This window comes from Pteronotus mesoamericanus, unplaced genomic scaffold, assembly GCF_021234165.1.
Source record: "Pteronotus mesoamericanus isolate MK-2021 breed Mesoamerican mustached bat unplaced genomic scaffold, CSHL_Meso_final contig_130, whole genome shotgun sequence".
NCBI lineage: Eukaryota > Metazoa > Chordata > Mammalia > Chiroptera > Mormoopidae > Pteronotus > Pteronotus mesoamericanus.
Window position 1 is genome coordinate 23543267 of NW_026555060.1, and position 27456 is coordinate 23570722.

A 27456-nucleotide genomic window follows, 5' to 3' on the forward strand; every position below is an offset into this window, starting at 1 on the left:
AATTCAGTTTAGGCAAAAAGTTCTATTTTTGTTATGTTGTTATTTCCTGTTTACCTATTTATTACTGTAAATACTGTACTTGTATTGGAGACATATAGATGATACTGAATTATACCCTATTTTCTACTTCTTTCATTAAAACATTGAGAGCTTGATACAGAAATTAAGATCTAAAATTAAACATGAAAAAATTACAGCTCGATTTCATATATTGAAGCAAGTTAGACCACTACTGAAGGGTGTATGTTCAAACCAGTAATTCTTAAAGGTTTTTTAATCCTGCAGAAAAAAAATGTTCAAAAAGCTCTCCAAGATGCATAGTGGCCTCTTGGAAATGACACAGCAGTGGGGAAAAAAAGGTTTTTTTGGAGTACCAGGCAGGGGAAATAGGCTGCTTTAAAGGCCCCTTTCAAAAACTTGAATGTGGAGATGCATGGTTAGTACCTCTGGTCTAAACAGTAAAACAGGATGCCCTTGAGAACAGCTGTACGTGATGCGCGTGTTCCACATATCAACATTACAGGTTCTGAGTTTCAGGCTATTTTAACATTACCTTACACCAAATTTAACTATTTTTATATTTCCTGCAAGCTCTTCTTTAAAATAATCTATATTTTGAACTGATACTTATTTTATATATGAATTTTTTAAATGTGATAAAGCTAAACTTGGCTTGGCCAAAGTGTGTGCCTGAATTATAAGACCATTTATTACTTGAACTATGAAGACTGAAATGGAATATATTCATTGTTGGTTTTGTTTGTTTTCCTGCATAGTAAAACCATAATCAGAAAAAACTGTTTTCATCTCTTTCTGATTCTGGGTTTACTCATCATGGTGTCCAACATAAAGGCAAACGCAGCAAATAAATCCAGCTTTCAGTATTCCTAAGCTCATCGCGCTAGGCTTTAATGACCTAAAATAAGCTTGAGTAAAACTGAACTGACTTCACAAATGCAGCATTTCAAAAATCTTCTTAACCCTTAACCTCTTTTCTGGGAGAAGCTACACTTCAGTATTATGATGGTATTACTTGACTTTGCTCTTTCATAATATAGGGTAAATTGTTTACATGTTTAGAGCCTCAGAGTATATCTACTAACCAAAATTTGCAGAAAGTGTCAAGAAAAAATACATTTTTTGTGCATTTCATGCTTCTTTATGAAAAAAAGTTACATGGTGTCAGTGGTGAGACAGCATCATTGATTTTACAGGTTGCTCTCACTGGCCAAGCATATTTTGAATTGTAATGGGTAAGTTTAAAGGTGTAATTCTCACATTCTTTTTAAAAATTCAGTGTTTTACTGTTTAGTAACTTAATCTTGTCTTTTTGTTCTATAAATATAAAACTGGAAGGCAAAGGGAAAATGGTTATTTTCAGTCAACTTGTTTTGTCCTTATTAAAACAAATTTAATGAGCCTTTGAAACTTTAATTATCTGTGTTAACCCTATGTTATTAAAAAGCTAAACTTAGGCAGTAAAATACTAGAAACTGTTTTAAAAAATGAAGCTGTTAGGAGCGTTAACCATTTTTAAATCAACATTTAACTTCTTTACATTAGTTTCCTAAGTTGTCAGGATTTTTTCTTTCAGTATAAACCAAGTATTCAAGGGTACTATTTAGATCAAGTTTAAACTGTCAATCCACTATATAAGTTGTATTAATACCATTGTTTTCAGTATCTACATACGAGGATTGTGATACACAATTGGTAATCTCAGCGGGGTGGGGGGGTTTCATGTATGCAAAATCTAGACAGCACTTATTATAGTTCAACAGTTTTTCTTTAGCAAATAAATTTAGTTTGGCATTTGATTTTCTATTTATCATGTGTTAGCTTTGTTTCTGATTATTTTACTGTCTTTCCCCAGAAGCCTACAAAAAGGGTGAAAAAAATACTGATGTATTCCTGACTACCTGCTATAGAGATTGACCAAAGGTTTATATACCATTCCTTTCAATGTTACTTTTCTTTTTAAAAAGTTTATTGTTGTCACAGTTCATACATTTGGATATTAAAGTATAATTTCACACCTAACATAATGTGGATGGATATTTCTAAAATTTTTGAGCATTATTAGTCACCAGATATTTAAACCAGTTTCGTTATGCACTGCCTAGAACTGCAAAGGAATTTCAGAGTTAGAGCTAATATTCCTTGAGCAAGTCTTAGGCCTTTATATATATTCATGTGCTTCTCATAAATCTATGAGGTTGGTGTTGTCATCCCTATAGTAAACTGAAGGAAGTAGGTTGCAACTGGTTAGGTAACAAGATGACCCAGTGAGGAGGCAGTAAACTATACCTATTCTTAAAGAATTTAACCAACTTCAGGCAGAGTTTTTTAAAAATCAATTTCTACTGTTAGTTTAAACAAACTTCTAAGCCTTGGATTCTTCTCTAAGGCAAATGTGGGTAGCCACTGGGTTTCTTCTGTGATATATCTTGGCATTTTGAAACTTCTTCCTCTCCTTTTATACTTTATAGTTCTTCAAGTAAAAATCAAGTAGCCTCTATAATTAATCGTGCCCACTGTTACAGTCTTTGACAGGCCTTGTTGCATGGTGATTAAAAGCATGGATTTTGGGGCCTGAGGTGCCTGTTTTGATCCTAGGCTTCACCCTTTACTAGTTATGTGGGCTAACCTCTCTGTGCCATAGCCCCCTTATCTGTGCATGGACATATCAAATATATCTACCTCAGAGGGTGCTGTGAGGATTAAAGGAGTTAATATACAGTATGTAAAAGAATTAAGCATTATCACAGAGTAAGCACCAAATGTAAGTATTAGCTATAATTACTCTGTACTTGAAGTACAGAGTATAAACCTGTACTGATGTTAAAGTAGTTTCATACAGTCGACCCTTGAACATGGGTTTGAACCCCCAAATTCAAACCCATGTTGTTCAAGAATCAGCTGTATAAACCTATACTTTAACATCTTTTGTGATCACTACAAGTTTTTTTACCAAAGTCTGCTCTAGTGCAGTTTCCTAGTCCTTAAATTCATTCAGCCAACATTTATTATGCTAGATTCATGTATAAAACAATGAAAATGTGGCATCATACAGTATTAAATTATGATTAAATGCTAAGAATATATTCAGAAGAATGTTTATGGGCATGTTTTGAACACTACCACCCCCTTGGATCATAAGCTATACAATTAAGATGAAATCTTAAATGTCAGTATACGTAAGTTATATATTTGATTATATGATTTATGATAATGAACTATAATTTTTAGAGCTATAAAACATGAAGTCCCTGGGTTTCAGTAATGGGCCTATTGTAGTTATGACCAGATGTTCAACCAATGATTTGCAATCCTCATTGGTTCTCTCCAGTCTTTATATTCACTTGGAATTTAGGAAATAGTACTCAGAGGGGAGATGGGCAAAATGGAATAATTACAACTCTAATCCTGACCCTTATACTAAGTCTAGAGAGTGTATTTCATCCATAGCTCAGAGCAGCTGCCAAGCTAGGAAAAAAGGGTTCCCATAAAACTCCTTGTGTCCTGCCTTTTATATTCCTTTGTCCCAGGTACCTTATGCTCAGACCATTCCCATTGGTATAGGTGTGTATTTAGGGTAGAGATACTTCCCTAAAATTGTGACCTAACATGTCCTCAAAGACCAATCAGAAATGACCAGACCCTTGTCTCAGCCCTATTCCTACGTAACCATGTCAGTTTCTTCCCCTCATCCCTCCTCTTTTGTCACTTTCTTAGCTGAATGTGAAGTCTAAGTGTCACTTGCTAGTTTTTCTCACATGTAAATGGACAGGGGCAAATCTATCCTCCCAACATTTGGAAATGGAATATTCCCTTCTGGAAAATGAGGGCTGGCTTCCTGGTCCTGTTGGCTTTTCTTCCTTCGAGTACCCAGTTTATTTTCCTCTCCCACTAAGTCTTGTAATCCTAATTTAGTTTTGTGGACTCAACACTTATTATTGGTCTAAGTGGTACTTGCAGCACAGTGATAACACATAATTAATAGTGTAATTGATGGACATTGCTTTTAGAGACTAAAACTAGTTTTAAGAGAAATCTCTGCTTTTGCTATGTTAATCTACAAAATGTCAGCATACCAAAGTGCTTATTAATATGCTAATAAAACTTTATTAAATCCACATACATACTCTGCAAACGCATGCCGTATTGGTGGACTTTAGAAAGGTTGAATGACTCACAGAACACACAGATACTTTTGCCACAATTATTTTCTCTCAGATCCTAATTTTTCTAGTTTTAATTTTAGCACTGTATTCACACCAACATTTGTAAGTGGTGTCTTGAGGTAAGTAGGGGACGGGTTTGTCCCATAGCCATCTGTTTATAGTATTAGGTCCAAGTTTTTATTCTTTCAATCTGAAGTACTTTTATGACCTAGGATGTGATCTATCTTGGTGAATGTCCCACGTGCTCTTGAAAAGCAGGTATTCTACTGCTGCTGTTTTTGTTGGATGGAGTGTTAATTAGATCCATTTGGGAGATGGGTCCTTGCTGATTTCCTGTCAAATAATTGTTACTGTAAGGGGAATGTTAAAGTACCAACTATAATCATGCATTAGTTTCTCCTTTTAGTTGTTTGCCCTTTGCACAGGCATACCTTGTTTTATTGTGCTTCACAGATAGTGCATCGTCATCAACATCAAGGCAAGACCCTCCACCGGCAAAGGGTTACAACTTGCTGAAGGCTGAGATGATGGTTAGCACTTTTTAGCAAAGTGTTTTTAAATTAAGGCAGGCAGGGTTTTTTAGACATACTGCTGTGCACACTTAATAGACTGCAGTATAGTGTAAACATAACTTTTGATTTCCCAGTATACTGTGACCTGCTTTATTGCGGTTTTTGCTTTGTTGCAGTGGTCTGGAACCCAACCTGCAATATCTCTGAGGTGTGCCTGTATATTTTGAAGCTGTTGTTAGGTACATACACATTTAAAATTATATCTTCTTGGTGAACTACACCTTTTAAAGCCACTCCAACTGTTATATTTTCCATCCTTTTAACCAACCTGTATCATGTAAAGTGAGTTGTTTATAGACAGCATATAGTTGGATTATGTTGTATTTTTCCAGACTACCTTCATTGGTGTATTTAGACCATTTTCATTTAATGTAATTATTGATCTGTTTGGATTTAGTCCTACCATATCTTGTTTTCTTTTTTTTTCCCCCCTCTTATTTTTTGTTCCTGTTTCCCCTTCTTTCTTTTAGGTTATATGAGCATTTTAATTTATCTATTAAAAATTCCAACTTACCTCTTTGTATAGGTTTTTCTAGTGGCGGATCTAGAATAAATTCTTAAGTATCTAAGAGTGAGTTTTTCTCTTTTCAAGTACTATACTCTCACCTGTTGCCAGCTTCTGATACAAACACTGTAAATGCTCTTGTTTAGGTAGCTCAGCTTCTGGAGTTGAGGGAATTTCAAAATCAGAGGAGCTCTGTGAGTCTGCATTGGTGCTAAGAGTTAGCAACCTTTCCTGAGGCATATGTTTCCCACTGCTCCCAGTAGCTGTTTCTCCAACGCTAGGAACTATAGTTACATCATCAGAGTAAGAGTCCTTTAGGCAAAGTACATTTTGTTCCTCCTGAGAGGCAGGAAGATTCTCTTTGATTCTTGGTTTATAGCCACCTTTGTTCAAGGAAGTAATATCGCCGCTGTTCCTCTCTTGGGAAGATAACAAGACAGTGTCAGATTGGGTGTCCCAGCCTTGACTTCCTTGTTCTGAGATGTGTGTGGACTGAGAGGAATTCTGAGAGGAGATGTGAGTTGACTCCCCATCAGAGTCACTGAAAAGCTTTGGTGACTGAGAGCCCCCTCCCTCTGTGGAGGAAAGGAAGTTTTCTGAACCATCATCTGTCATCTCATCATTTCTTTTAAAGAATACTTCCCACTGTGGAACTTCCGCATCTACTTTTTGTTGATGTGTAACAGGACACAGATCTCCTTGAGATGATGCTGGGATTTGTGATTCTTCTTCACTTTCACTGTTGGATTCTTCACAATCTATAAAGTTTGTCCAAAGAGAAGTTCGCGTGCTTTCTGCTTTGATGCATCCTGTGCGTTGTCTTAGTTTTTCAGGCTGGTTTTCTGATACTGCAGTCATTGGAAATACCTTAGGGCGAAGAGTTCGCTGGTTTGGAACTTTGTGCCTTAAAGGTACTGGCAGAGGATCATCAAAGAGGTCATCTTCCTCCTCCTTCTCCTCCTCTGGGGGACAAACCAGGTTCATAAGAAATGCAGAATGCAAAGGAAGCCAGTTTGTGTTTGTAATTAAAAATCCAATTTCTAGCATTTAGCTACATTTTTACTTCATGGAATTACAAATAATAGAAGTTTACTCTTACAAGAGAAATTAAAAGGCCCCTATTCTTGGGATAGTCTGAACAATTTAACAAACACCCTTAGACAGTTGAGAATATAGATCTGTGTTCCCCAAATTAAGGCCACAATACCTATGTTAGTGGTTCTCAAACCTAATTGATCATTATCATCTGGAGAACTATTTTTAAAAAAAAAAACAGCTTTCTGTATCTCATTCCAGACCTACTGAATTCCTTAAGGTAGGACCCAATAATTTGATTTTTGCTTTTTTTTTAAGCTCTACAGCTGATTCTCTTCATCACCCAGGTTTGTGAACCACCTAGACTAGAAGAGAGGTTTGCAATTACTAGATGCTCAAATTAGCTGACTGAATATGACAACAGTTAACTTCCATATAACATTTTCAAAAGCTTTCCTTCTAAAAACATTTTATTGGTACCTACTTTGTGCTCATTATGAACTGAATGTTTGTGTCCTCCCAAAATTCATAATTTGAAGCTCTAATCCCAGCGTGACGGTATTTGGAAGTGAGACTTTCAGGAGATACTTAGGTTTAGATGATCTCCTGAGGGTGTGGCCCACGTGATAGGATTAGTGCCCTTGTAAAAAGAGGAGGACAGATTTCTTAGTGCCCACATACAAAGGAAAGGCCTGTGAGCACACAGAGAAGGCAGCTGTCTACAAGACAAGAAAAGGGAAGAACCAAATCTAATGGTGCCTTGATCCTGGACATCCCAGCCTCTACAACTGTGAGCAGTAAATGTCTATTGTTAAGTCACCTGACCTATGGCATTTGTTATAGCAGCCAGAGCTGGTTAGTGCACAAGGCTGTGACAGAATACTCAGGGGAGCACACAGATTAGATCAACTTTAACAAAAATACTAAATAAAACATCTAATGTCAAGAACTAAAAGTCAATAAAATTCTACTGATTTCGTGCATGCTGCGTTAGTATATAGTGAACCCAGTCCACTTAAATTCTTAAAATGAGGAAATCTTACTTGGAGAATGAAATGCTTATAATTTATGAAATTTACATAAAATAATAAGGCAGACTTGGGGAAACATATTTTACTGCCCTGTAATAGTACCTAAGGAAATTAAATGCTCACAAGACTACTTTTTGTTCTAGTGCTGAATCTGGTATTAACTTATAATTACCTACTTCTTTAAAAGATAACTATTTTCCCTGTGATAAAGCATGTATAGGTAAATACTACATTTTTTTAATCCTCACCCAAGACATTTTTTTCCATTGCTTTCCTAGAGAAAGAGAGAAACAGCGATGTGAAAAGAGAAACATGGATTGGTTGCCTTCCTGTACCCTCCCCAGTTGGGGATTGAACCCACAACCTGGGTATGTGCTCTGACTGGGAATCAAACCCACAACCCTTCAGTGTATGGGATCATAGAGACCATCATCCAGCTCCCATTTTATCAGTGAGACAGGCCCAGAGAAGGTTTATGATAATGCATAGGTCAAAAAACTAGATAGGCAGAGCCAGGAATCAAACCCAATTCTTAAAGTTTCATGTTCTGTTATGATTAATAATATTTAAACAAGCACCTATTTATCTTAGCCCTCTTTTCTAAAGGACTTAAGGTAAATTAGATGCCTAGCTACGTTATTTGGAATCATCACAGTCTACAAGATAGGGCTTTATTTTGAGGCATTGATTTGTTTTAGCTCTTCCACTATTGTGCCAAAGTTATCTTTTTATGAAATGTTTTTGTATCCTAAGTTGGACAGTTTTGTATTCTTCTGGATCTGTGACTATACTAGCATCACAGTATGTTTTAACTGTAAAATATTAATACTTTAATCTGTCAAAACATTTTCAGCCCTGGCTGGTATCGCTCAGTGAATTGAGTGCCAGCCTATGAACCAAAATGTCGCTGGTTTGATCTCCAGTTAGGCCACATGCCTGGGTTGCGGGAAGGGTCCCCTGTTGGGGGTGTGACAGGCAACCAATCAATGTCTCTCTCCCTCCCCTCTCTAAAAATAAATGAAATCTTTTAAAATGTTTTTCCACATTAACTCACTTTATGCATCTCAAATAACAAGTAGTTTATACTATTAGTTTATTCTGACATTGTGTTTTTTCTCTTAAAACAATACAAAAACTTCAAATATTTCTATATGAAAATGGACAGACATGACATTGATAAAATATTACAAATATGAAAGTGTTGAAATTCTTAATAGTGTTTATAAACTACCTAAATCCAATTTAAAAAGGGACAAATGTCAAAAAAAATTCATTGATACTGTTCAATATAAGTTGGTATAACCATACTGGAAGACAATTTGGCAATATGTATCAAGCACTTAAATTTCTAAAATTTAACCCAATGAGAAAACAAATAGACAATATACAGTATTGTTCATCACAATTTTATTTGTAAAATTGAAAAGTTCAAAATAACCTAAATGTAAAATGACAAGAAATATATAAATATACCATTATCAAGTCTTAATTCAAAGTATACAGCCATTAAATTTGGCATTTTTGAATAACAAGATTTTTTCAATAAAAAGTGTGTGTGTGTGTATGTGTGTGTATGCATTCATGTATACACAGTGATCCAAGTTGCTTTTCAGCTTGTATGCAACTACAGTCTTATCATTGTTAGACTACTTAAATACTCTCATACTGTTTAGTAAGCAGCCCTTACCTTAAATCCCCGTGTCCTTCGTGTGTGCCCAACTGCCCTGGCACCTACTTCCTGTCCACCTCTCCACAATACAACAACTAAGAGTCTTACACAACTGGAGAACTTGAGGACATGCTCTTGCACTACTATTAATATTGTTCTCATTGGTACCTACCCAATGTTGCTTTTTAAATGTTTTCAGTATCTACCCCTTTGAGGTTGGTGGATATTTATATAAATGAATAGGGAAAAAATAAAATACATCAAAATGCTAATTTAGAGTTATATGGTTCTACATAACTATTTTCTAAATGACAGTATATACTGCTTTTATAAGAACAATTTTTTTAAATTGGTCTATGGGGATAATTATAATAGTGGTTAACTATTAAATTATATAAAGATAAAGCAGAGTACAAAGAGCTCTACTAACATGCTTGTTTAAAGAGGCTTAAAGAATGATATCTGAACTTGACCCTCAGATTCCAAAACAGGAATAACAAATCTTAAAGCAATTGATGATGCCACATGTATATTAACAATGACTTGCATCAAGAGAACACGTTAAGAACTAAAGAACCTGAAAGACTGGTAAACCCACTGGTAGAGAGCATCACATCAACCTTAAAGCACACAGGACAGAGTAAGAATTATAGTCAGTGACATACAAACATGATGACACCTGTAACTTTCAAAATTTGTCTAAAAACATCTTCTAGAGAGACTGACACCAAAGGATCTTGGAATAATCTAGACCTGTACAAATAATTTAAAAGCTATAAAAATTGCTATTTAATAAGAGGCTAAGGAATCTAGAAGAAAAAATCAAAGCCAACAAAAAGGAAAAAGCAAGAACAAAGTGGAAGTGGAAAAAAAATCTTACATTAATCGCCCAATCCAAAAAGCAGTCAAAAAAATATATATATATTTTATATATATATATATATATATATATAAAGCATCATTTGGTAGATACATAAGAAATACAAATTGTTAAGTTCACTAAAAATTTTAACAATTTCTACTTCCAGCCAAGAAAGTAGCAGGGACTAGATTGAATCTCTCACCTGAACCAACTAAAAGACAAAAATGTAAGAAATCAAAGGCTCTAAAGAAATTGGACATCAGGCAATGAAGGACAATGACACTGGAGATAATGTGAAACAAATGAAGTGGGCCCAAAGATCACCCCAACTTCCTGGTTCCCAGGCAAAAGGACAGCAAGGTAGAGCTCATCGTCACTCCTGAGTTGAGAACACACAACTGGAAATCTGAAGAGGCCAATGTGGCTGGAGTTCCCAGAGGAGAAATCAGTCAGATTTGCTCCCAAGAGCGGCAGAGGGGCCCCCTGAGTATTCAGCATACTGATCAGTAGTGCATGCTTGTGGTGCAGTGCATCCATTGCAGCCAGAGGAAGGATCACTCAAAAGAATGAAAGGAAAGAGTGCCCAGAATGCACACGGTGCTGGGAATAGTGCCTGCTCCCAACAGCCACTGTGGAACACTTAATTTACAGGGTGTTTTACTCTAGGAATACTAAGGGCCTCACCTCAGTAGTGGGGAAAGTTAATTTTAGACGAAATGGTGCTCTGTTCCTGCTTTCCAAAGAGAAAAAGCAGTACGTAAAACAATCAAACTTTCCAAGTCACTTAACCACATGCCAGAACAAAGTTGAAGAATATTTTTAGAAATTCAAAATTATATAAACTTAAGGTAAAGGTCAGGGTGTATGGCATCCAACAAAAAATTACCAGACATGCAGAAGGGTGCAAAAATAAGGAAGAAAGTCAAAACTGACCCAGAAAATGATAAAACATGGGCATAAAGCTTCATGATCTTGGATTAAGTAATAGTTCCTTAGATATTACACCAAAAGCACAAGCAATAAAAGATAAATTGGACCAACCAAATTTACATTTTGCACTTAAAAAGACATCAAATAAAAAGATAAGCTGTAGACTAGGAGAAGATATTTGCAAACCATATTTGATAAAGGAACTGTATGCAGATGATACAAACTTACAACTCAGTAAGATTGTTAAACCAATTTAGAAACAGGCAAAAGAATTAGACATTTCACCAAAGATCAATAAATGGCTTATAGGCCCAGGAGAACAGCTCAGCATTAATCGAGATGCAAATTGAAACTATAATGAGATGCCACTTCACACCCACTAGACTGGCGATAATCAAAAAGATTAACATCTGAGCTGTGATGTGGAAAAACTCATCCTGTATTGCTTGTGAGAATGAAAATGATGTGTTCAGTTTGGAAAACAGTTTGTCATTTTCTTAAAATGCTGACATAGATTTATGGAATGTTATGGGCTAAATGTATCCTGTTCTCCCCACCAAAAAAAAACAAAAAAAAAAAACACCGTATTTTGAAGCTCTAAATTTGGAAATGAGGCCTCTAAGGGAGTAAATTTAAGGGTGGACTCTGATCTGACAGGACTGGTATCTTTATAAGGAGACATCACAAAACACTCTCCCTCTACCTCCCACTCCCAATCAAGACCATGTGAGCACACAGCAACATGGCAGCCATCTACAAGCCAAGAGAAGGGGCCTCAGAATGCCAGCCCCTTGATCTTAGAATTCCCAGCCTTCATAATGATGAGAGTTTAAGTCACCCAGTCTGTGGTATTTTGTTATGGCAGCTCAAAAACACCATATAACCCAGAAGTTCTGTTATTCCTAAAATAATGTGTCCAAAAACTTATATGCAAATATAGCAGCATTACTTGTAACTAAAAAGTCAAAAAACCCAAATGTTCACCAACTGGCAAATGGTTAAATAAAATGTGGTATACTCATACAATAAAATACTATTTGGCAATAAAAAGGAGGATTGATACACACTACAAGATGGGTGAACTTTGAAAACATTACACTAAGTGAAATAAGCCAGGCACAGAACACCACATATATGATTCTATTGATATAAAATGTCCAGAAGAGGTAAATCTATAGAGACAGATCACAGATGTTTAAGTGGTGGCTAGAGGTGGTTAATGGGAAATGACTTGAAATGGCAGTTTCTTTCCAGAGGAATGGAAATACTTGAAATAACATATTTTGCCATGTATAATGCACACTTTTTTACCCAAATTTTTTAGAGAAAAATAGGGATGCAAATTATACATGAGTATAATGATTATATGCCATGGGTATAATAAATCGGTATATAACACAAAAACAAGCATTATACACAGCAAAATATAGTCAATACTGGTGATGGTTGCACAACTCTTAACAGTAATGGAATTGCTCACCTAAAAAGTGTAATTTTGGTATATAAATTATACTTCAACAAAGCTTTTAAAAATGGACAGTTTAAAGCAAAAAATATAGTAAAGTATTTGTGGAGTTTATAACAAAATGTATGAGAGTAGTAGTACAGACCGGGGAGGGGGCGATTGGAACTAGACTGTTGTAAGCTTAACATACTTGAAGTAGAATAATATTTAACTTCACTCTGATAGGTCAAAGATGTATACTCTTGTTGGGTTGGCCAAAAAGTCTGTTACGTTTTTTCAGTGAGATGACTCCAGTAGTGCTTAGTTGTCTTTAACTTCATTCAAAACAGTTTTGTTAGATTGTATTGTGACAGCTGTCGAATCAAGTGTACATTTTTTAAAATCAAAATTGATGAATTTCTGAGCAGCTATTTTAATATTGAAGATGGAAGAAGATATGCAACATTTTTGGTGTATTATGCTTTATTATTTCAAGAAAGGTAACAGCAACTGAAACACAAAGATTTGTGCAGTGTGTGGAGAAGGTGCTGGGACTGATCGAACATGTCAGAAGTGGTCTGCAAAGTTTCTTGGTTCTATTGGCATTTTGGCCAAATAATTCTTTGCAGTGGGGCTGTCTTATGCATTGAAAGATGTTTAGCAGCATCCATGGCCTTTACCCACTAGAAGCCAATAGTGGGAGATAGCTGACATACTCAAAATACCCAAACCAATAAAGTTATCGGTGAAAATGAAAAATGTGTCTTTTATATTACAGAAAAAAAGTAACGGACTTTTTGACCAGCCCAATAAAAACCACTAAAATTAAAAAAAAAATTTACAGCTAATGAGCCAATAAGAGATTAAAAAGAGTCTATCAAAAATCCAAAAGAAGGCAAAAGAGAAAGAAATAACATATGTAACAAATAGCAAGATAGTAAATTTAAACCTAACCATATCAATAATCACATTAAACCTAAAGTGGCCTAAGCACTCCAATTAAAAGGCAGAAATTAGATTGGCTATTAAAAGCAAGACCCAAAAAATACGCTGCCAACAATAAACTCACTTTAAAGACATTTACAAATACAGAGATGCAAAAAGATACTTTGCTAACAATAATCAGAAAGTGGAATGATGTGGCTGTGTATGTAATAAAATAGACTTCAAAGCAAAGACTATTACCAGAAATATGTCTATTTCCTAAAATTAAAGGAGTCAGTTCCTCCAGAGGACATAACAATCTTAAAATGTGTATAGCTAATAACAGTGCTTCAAATAGATGAAGCAAAAAGTGATAGATGGCAAGGAGAAATACATATTCACAAGGATAAACAGAGATTTCAACAACTTTGAATAACTGATAAAATAAGTAAAATGAGTAGAGCAGTGAGGATATAGACAAACATCATCAACTCACTTGACCTAATTGGCATATACAGAACACACCACAGCTTCGGTTTCCTCATTGGTAAAATTGGGATAAGAACTTTTATAGGTTTGTTTTGAGGTTTAGCTATAATATAGGGAAAGGACCTAAAACAATACCTACCATACAGTAGGTGTTCAATAAATAGTACCATTTTTATCTACCATGTTTTTGTCGTGCATTAGCCACTATTACAGTGCCTGGCTCTCCACCAGAGCAATGAAAGTTCAGAATCCTAACCATGGAATCAGGTAAAGCAGCAGAGATTTGCTAAGAATTTGTAGCTCTAATTTCCATCTCTAATCTTTACTGGGAAATGAAAGTAGCGATGAAAGAAGGAAAGTATAGGGAAAATCCATTTCTATAAGCACTACTGATCAATCTGATTGGAAATGATGGCAAGAAAAGTTCCCATTATCAGTGTTTTCTAGCATTTTGAAGAAGTATTTACGGATAACGGCACAACATGTCCTTATAGCCTATACAAACCATGCAGTGTATTTCCAGAAAGCTGAGAACATTGAATACAGGTACAGTTCTCTTTGGCACTTGTCCTAAACCTGGGGAGTTATCTTCATAGGAAGGCTCTGCATTTCCTGAGACCACATGACAAGTCTGAGTGACAGCGAGTCCCAGGTCTACCTCTACCCAGTGCACCTTTCACCAAACCAGAGCATCCTGAAAAGCAGTCTTGTAGGAAAACCCACATTTCTGACCCAGGGGAGTTCTTACCAGAGTCGAGGTGAGTTGTTCTAGCTCTCTTCAGTTTTCCAAGCGGTTTATACTTTGGCTCACTGCTCTGGGAAGAACGGCATAAAGGCTCTAAGCTGAAAGGAATATAATTACTTTATTTTTCCTGCTAGGAAAGCTGCTGGAATGTAAATATCATTTATAGAGAATATAAAAACTTGACCATGAGGGAACTCATAACTGCTTTTAAAAGCTGAAAAGCAATGTTTAATAATTTAAAATCACTTCGATATAATAAAATGCTAATACAATCTGGTGGGTATCTAGTTGTAGTATCCAGAGAAAGCAAAACTATCTGCTCTTGCACTGCAAAAAAGCAGGTCCCTATTCTTAAAAACATAAGTAACACAGTGACACCTTCTGGCATACAGGGAATACAATATAGCTAGCTGTTTTCCCTTCCCAGTTTAATGTTTACTTACCTCTTGCAAGAATCTCACAAATTTGATCACCTCATTCTAGAGGCTGAAAACTAAGACCTGGTAAAAATAAAATATAAAAGGGCACAGAAATAAGATTTAAGGGTGCCCTGACCTTTTTGGAAGGTTTTTTTTGCCAGCTGCTTCCTTATGCCAAATTCCCAAAAGCCTTTAGTATTACATACAACATACCTACTTAGATAAAGCCATTATGCTCTCAACCAGAAACACATTCACAGCCCATCCATTTGAAGTCCTTGCCCCTGTCCTCAGGCCCGCTACCATTCTCTGGGTCCACCCCATTCAATAATACAAGTTCCAGTAGCAACAACTTACATTTCTAAAACTTTATCCATAGTTGTGCCCAATGGAATGACATTTGGATATGCATTCACAGGACAGATGTAGCTCAAGAAATCTTTAATCTAGAAGAAGGAAAATAAAAGGGATCAATTATCTCAACAGTGAAAATGTGAGTGTGAGAAGCTAGTAATGGAGGCCAGGAGAAAGCCACAGAAAAACTATGGCTGTGGTTCTCAATGCTTGCTGCATATGGGGTTCACCTGGGAACCTCTTAGAAAAAAGAAATACCCAACACTCAAGCCTCACCCCAAAGACCCTTTTAATACTAAGCTCCAGTGGGGCCTGGGACTCTGTATTCTTCGGGTGGTTCTGATCCACAATAAGGACTGAGAATCACTGATTAAAGATTCTGTATTTCTTCATATGACCTTAGTGTCCTCATCTAAAAAGTTCAGTCATATTTAACACATCCCCTTCAAGTATGTTAGATTTAGCTGAGTACTTAATACACACAAGAAAGCAAGGTCTTAGAATTACACTTCTTTCCACCTACATGATGGTTAGCAATATCAAGGGAATTGCACCTTTGAGGTTGCTTGATTGTAATAGTTTATTCTAACCTGATCAAGGACAGTTATCTGCAAAATTTCATGAATACTTTGATTTTTCTGCAAAGCTCAGAATGCTAAACAAAGGAACTCAGTCACTAGTCCTCAAAACACCCCTACAAATCAGACAGGCTTCAACTTATTAGGTCTTGGTGAGCTTGTGATCCTAGTCAAGTTACTTAAAGTCTCTTAAGTCTTTGATCCTTCATATGAAGTATAAATGATCTAATGTATGTAAATTGCTTAGTCCAGTACCAGGTATATTAAAATATTTAATAAAATTATCCATTGCAAAGCTGATACTGACAACACAAAGATTTTTATTCTCTTCTACAAATGGGGAGATTTAAGCATAAAGTAATTATTAGTACCTGACTTTCTCAAATAAAGAACCAGACCAAAGGAGATAAGAACCCAGGAATTACCAATAAATTCATTTTAAAATAAAATGGCTACCTTAAGATGACAAAAGACAGGAAGTTCCATTCTTCAGATATTTTTCATAAACAATTTCCTTTATACTTGTACAGCAGACATGCAAATAGAAACCATTACCTGCCTACAACCTGATGACTTTGCATAAAAAACCCAAAGTTGGGGCCGGCAGAAATTGGAAGCGTTTTGAAGGAAATAAAGATAAAGAAAGTAAGGCCAAGCCTGCACCACTGATTCACTTACTCCACTCAGCGCTGAAGTGGCCACAGGAGACAAAAGACACCCAGTAGAAGGGCACCCTCTCTCACTTGTACCTCTTGATGCCCTTTCGTCAGATGCCTGCCTTAAAACAACTCACTAACACAGTCAACTTTCATTACTCACAGTAGTTATGTTCTAGAAAGTCAACATGAACACTATTAGCAAACACTGAACTACTTCTAGAGGAAATGCAGGGTTAGGTTCCTGTGAACCTCTGCTCACAGTGTTTTTGGTAACTGGTCAATAACATCACCTTGTTTTATGTGTGATTTTGCTTAAAAGCACCTATTTAATATATATTATTGGTTGATTAACATTGAACTAATGGCCAACAGCAACACTATAACCCGTGCCTGAATGAAGTTTATCAAACATATTTTCTCCCTAAGGCACATGCCAGTAGTCCTGCACTTAGGAACACTAGACAGCACTTCAGCACTACATGCAGGGCCTGCTTTAAACAGTGAAATCACAAAAAGAGCACACTAAATAGACTGCAAAAAGCACAGTTGTTCACACTCTTGAGAGGTGAAACGAGAGGGCAGAATGCCACCTTGTTTGACCTGAGTTGGGAATGTGCATGTGGGGAGACCCCGGTTTTTCACCACTCCACTGTGCATATCTGCAAATGACCACAAAGCACTGCTTGTATTGATTTGGGACTTATAAAAGAATTTTCAGAGGAGGCAAATCTGTAAATAAGGAATCCATAAATACAGAAGATCAACTGTATTTAGGAAAAAAACTGAAAGGGCGTGATATTTATATCTACTATTTACAGTTTTAAATACAGTTCATGTTTTATGTAGAGGATATAGGTAAATTAAGCCAATTTTCAGGAAAGCCTGTTTCTCACCAAATACTGGTTAAGAAGATGACTAAGCAGGGCTCAGAGTGATCCTACCATGTGCGTGCTAACTGACTCTGATCTAAGGAGGATGGGAAAAAAAGTAGGTCAGCTGCTTCATCTCTACTCAGGTCACAGGGAAATACATCCTTTTATTAAGTCCCACAAAGGCTTATGTTTCCTAGTTAGGCTACTAACTATATTGAAGAAGAGAAATAGGAGTATATTTGGTTGAAAAAGTAAGGCCTACCCTTTCCTCCCAATTCGATGCCCTCCCTATAGCTGAGAGAGAAAGGGTATTTTGTCAAACAAGAGGAAGGGATAGGCTGAGCAAGATGCCACACCAGTGACAAATCATCAGGAGAGGGCTTTGACAACAACCTAAGATTCAGGAAAAATTGATGAAGAAAACAATTATAGCACCAAAATGAATTATGCCTAAGCTACTCTCAGATAACCTGTTTGTAAATGAAAGTGAGGGGTAGTTGTTTAATGGAGACGTCACAGTGATATTTTGACAATATGATGAATTATTTACAATATTATGGCTGACTTGATAAAGGTGCTGCTACTTGGCATTCTGGAAGAATCTACCTGTTCAAATCATTAACACATCCACAGCTCACTGCTGCAGGGCTGTGGCCATGTATCCCAAATACAAAAATAATAGTTGTCAGAGAAATGGATTTTTAAGCATAGAAATGGCAAAACTAAAATTATATATGACTTAAAGTATCATAAAATGCCTGATTTTATATTGCTTTTTCTCCAATATGTGAAATTACTGAATCTCTGCACTTGTCAGTTGCTAGCATTTACTGTGGAAATGCATGAGGACTTTGCAAATAAATTACATATATCAAGTTCCCCTTCTGGCAGGTCAATTTCCTATATAAAAAGTACCAAATCATTTTAATGCTTCTTAAAACTGGATAATTCTAGTATACTACATCCTTAAGGACAAGGTCTATAGTGAAATCATTTTTGTTCTTCCACACTGCTGAATATTCAGGGCTATTTTTTAAGTGGATTTTTAATACAATCAAATTTTGGAGGAGGCCATGAACCTAGACATTAAGGCTGCCTATAATGAGGTTTTATCTGAAGTACTCCTTCAAATAATATTTATGATTCTTTTATGAGAGGTGAACAATACAATCAAAGTAGGGAAGTTAAATTACATTTAAGAAGCAAAATGGGAAAACCTTAATCATAAATATATCCTTCAATGTATAGGCTGAAAACAGGTAATAATAGCAATTCCCTTTGTACATAGTAACATAGCTCAGTGGAAAACACCCACTGTGCAATTTCTTTAGGAAAAGCCACAATAAATCCTCAGCAGTAGACAAAGAGATGCCGCTGGAAGTCAAGGAGACTTGCTCTCAACCACGAAGGCTGCTGAGCAGTCAACGGCAATTGGGTTATGCGTACATGGGATTGTCTTACCTCACTGTAGGAGGAGTGAAAAGAAAAACAAGCTCTGTATGAACTCTCTCCAGTCCTAAAGGGAAATGAAAACACAAAATTAAAAGGTCACTTATCAAAACTAAACTGCATTCTAAATTTTGGCCCTTTCCATTTAGGCTATTCCAGTAAAAATTCCCCACAGTCAAGAATTTCTTCCTGGAAGATGAGGGAACTCTTTCCATAAATGTAAATATTTGTGGACATTCCGAATGGCCAACATTAAGGAATGTTGTCCCCAAATGATGATCATTCTGATATGCCTCCACTTCACTAAGGGCTCTATTCTCTCCAACATCAATCCACAACTCCTTGCCAAGCAAGATTCAGTCTTCAACCATCTTATCTACTCAGCTAGATAGGCCTCAGGAAGTACTGGCTGATGGTACTAGCCATGAGATCTCTTTAGTTTATTTTAAATAGAGTTTAAATGTCAGAAGTTATTTTTCTCAATTATAATATACCCTCTTCTTGGGTTTCAGCTAGATTGCATTTAAACTAACTGAAAGGTCGCCAGTTTGATTCCGAGTCAGGGCACATGCCTGGGTTGCAGGCCAGGTTCCCAGTTGGGGGAGAGCGAGAGGCAACTGATCGATATCTCTCATACACTGATGTTTCTCTCCTCTTTCTCCCTTCAGTCCCCTCTCTCTAAAAATAAATACATAAAATCTCAATGAAATGAAATGAGATAAATCAGATCATCTACCTCAAAGCAGGGTTTCTCTCAGAAAACCTATGACATTGCTTTCCTACCTCACAATTACATTTGTTTTTCTGGTTCTTTCTCCAAACCACATTGTGGATGGCTTAATGCTGATTGTGTGGAGTGGAATCCTGTTTCTGGAAGTAATTCCACAGGGTAACTTATTCCACTGAAAATACTCCTCTGCCTAATAAAAAAAAAGAAAAGAGAAAAAAAGATTTAAACATATAGAAAAGCAGTTTAACATTTTCAATAAATATGAAAGTAAGTTTTCAGACATTAAAAAAAGGGAGACATGAGGAAACAATCAAGTGATTTCAAAGTGAGAAACTAACTGCAAAACAACTGGCCTGGACTCTCCAAAAATACAACATGACGGAAGAAAAGCAAAAAGCTGGAGATGTGATCTACATAAAAAGGGACTAAAGAGGCCTGAGTGAATGCAACACGTGGTTCTTTATTAAATCCTGGATGCCCTGCTTCCCCTCCACAAGCAATAAAGGACACTAATGGGACACCTGAGGAAAACTGAATGTGGACTATATTATACCCAACGGTATCATATCTGCGTTAAATTTCCTGAGTGTGGGAATCGTATTGTCGTTATACAGAAATACCCCTTCTCCAGTGATACGCACTGAAGGTTTAGGGTAAAGTGTCACAAAGTCTGCAACTGACTCTCAAATGGGTTGGAGGTGGGATTAGGGGGTGTTGGTTACACAGAGAAAGAGACAGACAGAGGTGCAAGAGTGGAAACGTGGCTAAGTGTTAATAAACTGGGGAATCCAGTTTCGTAATTTAACTGTTTTTAAATTTTTCCAAACAAGGTTGGAGAAAATAAGTGTTTTTAAAAGGTTGAAAAACAATGGGACTATTTTCCAAAAGACATGTTTAGATCAGGATCCTTCAAAACCACATGCTCTCCACCAAGATCACAGTCATCTAGTACCTTTGGTGCTGTTTCCTCTGCTCACCTTTTCTAAGGCTGTGTGACTAAAGAAATCTCTTAAGCCACTGGAAGTAGTGGTTCAAGGCAAGTAGCCATGAGGGGAATGACAGGAGTAGCAGTTACAGATTACACTACTTTGTGCGATGAAAGAAAAATCAGAACAAAAAAAAAATTGGCCAATTGTAAGATTTATGGGCTGGGGGTGGTGGGGAAGACTACAGGTCCAACAGAAAAAGGACAGTTTCATTTTTTATCTATGCTATTTTTATCCATCCATGAATTCACTGACTGTGCGTACATATGTGTATACACACAAACAAAATGATAAAATAAATTCATGAATGCAAATTGTAATAAGCAGCCTACCAATAACAGAATAATTTCTTGCCTTGTAGTTCTCCTAAGGTGGTATTCCATGCTGTGGATAAGAATTCTTTTTTTTTTTTTTAATTATGCTTTCTTTTAGGACTAAGCAACTTTACATTAGGTTTTTAGCCAATGAAGCCAATATTACTACCATGATAATTATCTAAATGTATAAAGGTATAAAATGAAAAGTACTCAGTTTTGAATCCTAAGAAACTCTAAATCTAGAGGAAAATTATGATCATGCATACTACTGTATCTGAAGATCACTACTTCATATTAGTGATGTAGAATTATTATATAAATTAAAATTTTTTTAAATGTGAAAGGCAAATTCAAAATTTAATGCCTGGCATTTAATAACAGGTCATTTAATAAGAGGATGTTCTATGGTGGCAGTAAAAAATGATTACAAGTGAGTTGCAAAGATACTCACTTTGAAACATTCACTTGAAATCAAGCCTGCAAAACATGTAACTATTTCAAAACTCAAAGCAAAGTTATATCTAGATATTGATCCCAAATGAGAAGAAAAATGCAGTTTATAAATGTGTACATATCATGAGTCTCAAAAATAGCAATGGACTGTGAATGTTTCTTAAATTATGAGTTCTAATATTTTACTAATTTTATTACAAATAAATTATTCATTACATACTTCATTACAGATAAACATATATCAAATGGGTATGAATACATGTCATTAAAAAATCATAAGCATTTGTATCTATTTACTAATTATGAAGTTTATGGTAATGGAATCCAACAATGTGCAATTGCTTGACCTTGGGCTAATAAGACAGGATCTCAGCCTCAGTTTTTAAAATTGTAAATTGATGAGTCTAGAAAATGGAATTTCTGAAGTTCTTTCTGGACCTAAAATTCTGTTTCTCATGGATCCCACAAACAATGAAGAAAGCAATTTACTATGTACCTTTGGATGACGACACGCATGGATCTGAGTGTTGCGGTCTGTGGTGAGATGGTGAAGAATGTCGGGCATGTTTCGAAACATGTCTAGCTTATCCACATGAACCTGAGGAAAATAACAGACAAGAAAATTATTTTAATGGGACTTCCTATAAATAAATTATTCAAGAGTAATTATACAGGGGTAAATCATCCCGTTAGGGAACTAACTCTTCTTTCTTGAAACATAGTTTTTGGCATTTCAGTGCCTATTAGTATTCTGTCAGGATGCCAACAAAGAGCAAAGATAATACTCCCACTGGTCAGTGTTACCACCTGTAGTTGGTGGTAAGAGGATTCTGGAGACTCAGCTGGTGGATTTCACTGGATCATGCTAATACTGTCCTTTGGTCCATTAAGAGACATTCAATTAATATCTACTATACAGCTACTATATATCAAGTTTTATTCTAAATATTGGGTATATAGCAGTGAATACAGCAGACAAAAGCAATCAAGAGTCATTCATGAACACACACACACACAACATGCCATGGAAGGGGAAGAGAGCTGGACTAGGAAGCAGAAGTCTATTCTCCCTTACCACACACCCCTTTACTGGGTGAAAATGGGGAATGCAGATACAGGGGGGGAAAAAACCTTGGCCACCTTTAGAATTTTAAGGCTAATACATTTTGAAGCATAAAATTAATGTGTCAGTTTTACCTAAAGCTTCCCTTCTAGCTACTTCAAAGTAAATAACATGTACATATAGTAAGTCCTTACTTAACGTCATCAGCAGGTTCTTGGAAATGCTCAGAATGACATATAACAAAACTGATTTTACCATACACTAGTTGATATAAGCAAGAGTTAAGTTCCTAGTCCTGGCCAGGTAGCTCATTTGGTTAGAGCATCACCCCAATACTCCAAGTTACAGGTTCGATCCCCAGTCAGGGCACATACAAGAATCAACCAATGAATGCATAAATAAGTGAAACAACAGATTGATGTTTCCTTCTCTCTCTCTCTCTCTCTCTTTCTTGCACCCCCTCTCCCAAATCAATGAATAAAAAAATAAAAAAGAGCTAAGTTCCTACAGCATCTCATCAATGTTACAATGAAACAACATTGAATGAAATGTTATTCAAGGACCTGCTGTACCTCAGTTGATATGAGAATTATAAAATGGCACTAAAAAAAGTATTCTCACTTCAAACAAAACAGATTAGAAGAATGTCAAATTGCTGTGGCAATTAATACCAGGTATAAAAAGAATCCAAGCATAATCACTTACTTAACCTGTGGCCTATTCTACTCACTGTCTGTTTATTAAGGACTAAGAAGTAACAATTTGCTTTTCTGCCTCTCTAAGAAGGAGATTTTAAAAAGGAGTAAGTTCTGAGATGTATAGAGAGCAATAGAGAAACTCTCATCCTCATGGACATAAAGAAGCCTGAAAAAGTGGCCATAGACCATGGCTGAGGTCCCTTAATCAAAAACCTCACCGCCTTCATTTTTAAATTCCTGATCTGAGATTGTTTCTATCTGCTAAAACGGACTGAGAGAGGGCTCCCTGCAGGGTGACTGGGTGGCCACTGAGGACCTGCTCGCCCGCATCCCAAGCCGCTCCTCAGCACAAGGGTTCTCAGGCCAAGCCCTGTAGAGCAGGAGCTTCCAATTTGCTCAATTTCACACACCACTAAACTTTACTAAACAAGTTTGGGACTGGGGCATAGTTATTACCCTTATATTCTGCCAACAGAGGACATAGGGGGGAAAAAAATAGTGGACATAGATAACTGTGTATGTATGTGCAAACAACCTATTATCATTGAGATTTTAATTTAAAAGGCCATTTAAAATCAAAATGAAAGAAAATCCTTCCCAAAATGGAGAACTGGCAACTTTACACCAGTATATTTGGACAGAAGGAATTAAGGAAAGAAAGACCTAGGAAGTAAAGACTTATGAAGGCAGAGAGGGAGGGAAGAATCTGTAAATTTCAAAGGCAAAACTGACTAGGTCATTTTATTGTACTAAAATGCATCATACATAATCGTTAAGTTCTCTGCACAAGCTTGTTAGCTAGGGGATCTATATTAAAAGATACAAAATGAGGTAGAACTCAAATGTCCAACTAGTTCCAGCACTTTGTTTTGTTCCCACTGTTACCAAAATCCGCCTTGTCTTATGGGGACAAGAGCAGAAGCCCAGACTCCATGTGGGTGCCCAGGAAGGCGCTCCCTGCTTGGCAAATGGGCTCACACACGCTGGGCTCTGCTGCTCAAAAGCTCCATCCCAGCCTGATCAGACACAGATCAACAGAGGCTCAGTGCTCTAAGACAAGGTTTTTCAGACACTTTTGACCATGACCCACAGTAAGAAATATGTTTCCATGGCTACCCAGTACACACACATATAACACATCTGATTCTGCCATAAATTTTCACAAAACAATAATTACTCTGACTGCAAGCAATACACTCGAGTACTCTCTAGTTCAAACTTATTTTCAATGCCAGTCGCAATCATAAATTTATTTCATGGCCCATGGGTTTTGAAAAAATACCTCCTCTATGGGATATTTCACCAAAGGGCCGCTGTCAAGTCCTCCCATGAGGATGTGAATAAACAAAGATGACATGTTACTTCAGAGGGGCTGCGAAGCTGTGCCCACACACACATAGACACACACTTTTGGATAGGTTGTTTGCATCTTTGTTGCCTTAAGATTTTTTTAGGGGGGTCGGGGAGGTGAAGTGGGGAGGATGGAAGGGAGCAGCAGAAAAGAGTGAGCCACCACTGTACCTGGAGTCCAAATTCTTCACTAAGGTTGGTGAACAGATACTCATACCCGTAAGCTGCTTTGCAGTTCAGCCACACAACATGGTACGGACTCCGAGTGATCCAGCTCCGAACCAGCTCCACTATTCCACTCAGACACTCTCCCTGGCAGGATTTTTAAAAGGCATTTAACACTCCCATTCCTAGCATTCGGATATTAATGCCAATGGGAACAATCATGATCTGATGTGTTATCCCACAGACTTTCTACTAGAAAAAGGCCACGCCCAGGTTCTTGCCCCATTTCCCCAGAGAGACTTACCCGACTAGGAATTTGATAGAATTTTGGATCGCAGAAGGTAGTATCTAAGTACACACTTTGGATGTCTTTCACTCTGGGGGAAAAAAACAATTGGTGTTAATCTAATGTGAAATAAAACATGTAGAAAGTTTAAACTCTCAGTTATTTTACACGATGTTCCATTTGGAGTTTTTTTGTTAAAACAACTTTGTTGGGAAATGATTTCCATACAATAAAATACACACGTATATGGTTCAGTGAATTCTGACAAATTCATGTAACTACTACACTACCTCAATCAACACACAGAATGTTACCACCACCCAGTTTCAAGAAAAATTAGCTTTACTGTTACAAATATTACAATGAAGTTTGATTTCTAAGATAAGTAAAGGTTTGTATTTGGGGAAAACTGGGCAACAAAACTTTTTAAATGATGCGGTCTTAATTCAGAGTTACACAAAGCTCAGCACCTGCCCCCATAGTGCAGAAGCTCCATTCTAGCAGCTTCTCCTTTGGCCAGTCTGAAGTCTCCTGTGTACAAGACAGTTCCATTATCACCCTGAAATAAAAACCTATAAAGAAAACATATATCAGTGACTTCTCTGTCTCGTACAAAACTCCAATAAGCAAATACATACTAATTCCATAGCAAATGTTTCCTGCCAAACACAGTTGCTATGACACAGTGTTAATGGAATTTCAATAGCTCTAAGTCACATCAAGCATTCAGCTCTCACCTCTTCCCCGAGGGGGGGCGGGGGGGGCGCACAACGGAGATACCACTGAGTTTGTGACAGATGCCCCCTGAAATATGTTAGCACTCTCAACTGTATATTGAGAGCCTTCCTGCTCATGCAGAGAAAAAAAAACACGCAATAGGAAAATGCAAAGCAAATGGAGAAATAGCCACTGAAGATTCCCATGATAAGAAAACCACATTTCAAACCTGATCTTCACCTCAGAGCTCCCCACCAGTCCAATTTGGAAACAAAGATTACAGAAAGTGCCATAAAAATAATCAATTCTCCGTAGTCATATTATTTTCTAGACCCTAAAAATTTACTATTTCTACAAATATTATACATAGCTAGATATAATAAAATAGCAAAATAGATGAGCCCCCTTACATAACTGATCCTGGGCAATGACCAGCTGGTAAGAGAGTCACAACAATCTCTTCCTTCTAAAATGAAAATAAAGAAAAAAAAACAATAAGTTATCATTAGGACTCAGCTAAATAAAGCCCTCTTTAATAGAACATATTAAAGTGCTTCTCAAGAACATGCCTTTTCTCCTCATTTCTCTCTCCAAACACTGGAAACAAGCGAAATCGTTGCCCACGAAACAAGCAGTTAAATGTTGAGTTACACCATGACACAGCAATTCCACGCTCATGCATATGCACAAGAGAAATGAACACTTATGTCTACACAGAAACCTGCATGGGAAAGTTCACAGCAGCATTATTCATACTAGCCAAAGAAAAAAAGAAACAGCCCAAATATCTTTTAAATGATGAATGAATCAACAAAATGTGGTCCATCCATACAATGGAATATTATTTGGCCATAAAAAGAAATAAAATACTGATATGTACTACACCATGGATAAATCTTGAAAACATTAGGAGAAGTGAAAGAAGTCAGTCACAGAAGACCACATTTGTAAGATTCTTTCTATAAGAAATTCCCAGAATAAGCAAATCTATAGAAACTTCAAGTAAAATAGTGGTTGCCAGGGGCATAGGGGAGGAAGAAACAGGGGGTAATTGCTAATGGGTACAGGGTTTCTTTCTGGGTGATGAAAATATTCTAAAATTGATTCTGGGTATGGATATACAACTCTGTAAATATACTAAAAGCCATTAAACTGTACACCTTAAATTGTGTACAGTTTAATGGGGTGAATTGTATGGTATGCTAATTATATCTCAATAAAGTTGTTACAAAAAAAAAACAAAACTTGGTGTAGCCTCATCCCAAATCACCATACTGCTCAGCTGGGGCTGAGCCTGATGGGCAATCCTGCCTGTCAGCCCTCAGGATGGGGGTGGGGGCAGGGGGCGCAGAGCTCTAGACACACCTGCTCCTTCCACAAGTCTAACATTCATTCCAAAGGCCCCTTTAAAACAGGCCCTCCCACTGGCTGGAGCTTGAGACACAACATACAAAAACCACAGAGCACAAGTAGAAACATAAAGAACTAGAACAGAACAGCAAGACTCTGCTCAATGAGAGCTGCCTTCTGTCCGGGACCCGATTTTGAGAAAGCCTATCACCAACATATACGTCACGAGGCAGAGAGGCAATGAGAGCAAGACTCCAAAACAAGTTAGCAAACTAAGTTCAGGTTGGCACTGAGAAAGGTTCAGGCCACTGTTGTTTACCCACCGTATGTTGGCCAGGCACTTCTCCCTCAAGACAATAATTTGATGAGGAGCACCCCAAATGCCTATCCTCTCCCAAGAGGCAATGTGAAAAGTCAGCCCTCATCTGATCACAGCCCCACCCTTCAGACACCCTTCAGAGTTCACCATGTCAGCAAAGCAAGTTATAATCAGACTGTGGGACAAATATCCACCAGATTCTTTCTTATAGAATGTAGTGGAAAATACCTCCTAGCTCTCGATATAATTTGAGGTAAAAGCAGTAAATAAAAGGTAGGTCCACAGTCCTACTATTATTATA

The 27456-nt window shown here is 36.9% G+C and overlaps 1 protein-coding gene across 1 annotated transcript in view; it reads right to left on the reverse strand.

Moving 5' to 3' along the window:
* Positions 1–4296: 4296 nt before the first annotated feature.
* DCLRE1C (DNA cross-link repair 1C) overlaps positions 4297–27456 on the reverse strand; it is a 33856-nt gene continuing 10696 nt past the window's right edge. The window contains exons 5-14 of the mRNA XM_054593273.1: positions 25897–25952; positions 25240–25341; positions 24788–24860; positions 24490–24630; positions 21704–21805; positions 19505–19641; positions 18734–18788; positions 15167–15255; positions 14394–14488; positions 4297–6223 (exon numbers count right to left, since the gene is read on the reverse strand). Coding sequence (XP_054449248.1) covers positions 5322–6223; positions 14394–14488; positions 15167–15255; positions 18734–18788; positions 19505–19641; positions 21704–21805; positions 24490–24630; positions 24788–24860; positions 25240–25341; positions 25897–25952 — 1752 coding nt within the window. The 3' untranslated portion in view covers positions 4297–5321. The remainder of the gene's footprint in view (positions 6224–14393; positions 14489–15166; positions 15256–18733; positions 18789–19504; positions 19642–21703; positions 21806–24489; positions 24631–24787; positions 24861–25239; positions 25342–25896; positions 25953–27456) is intronic.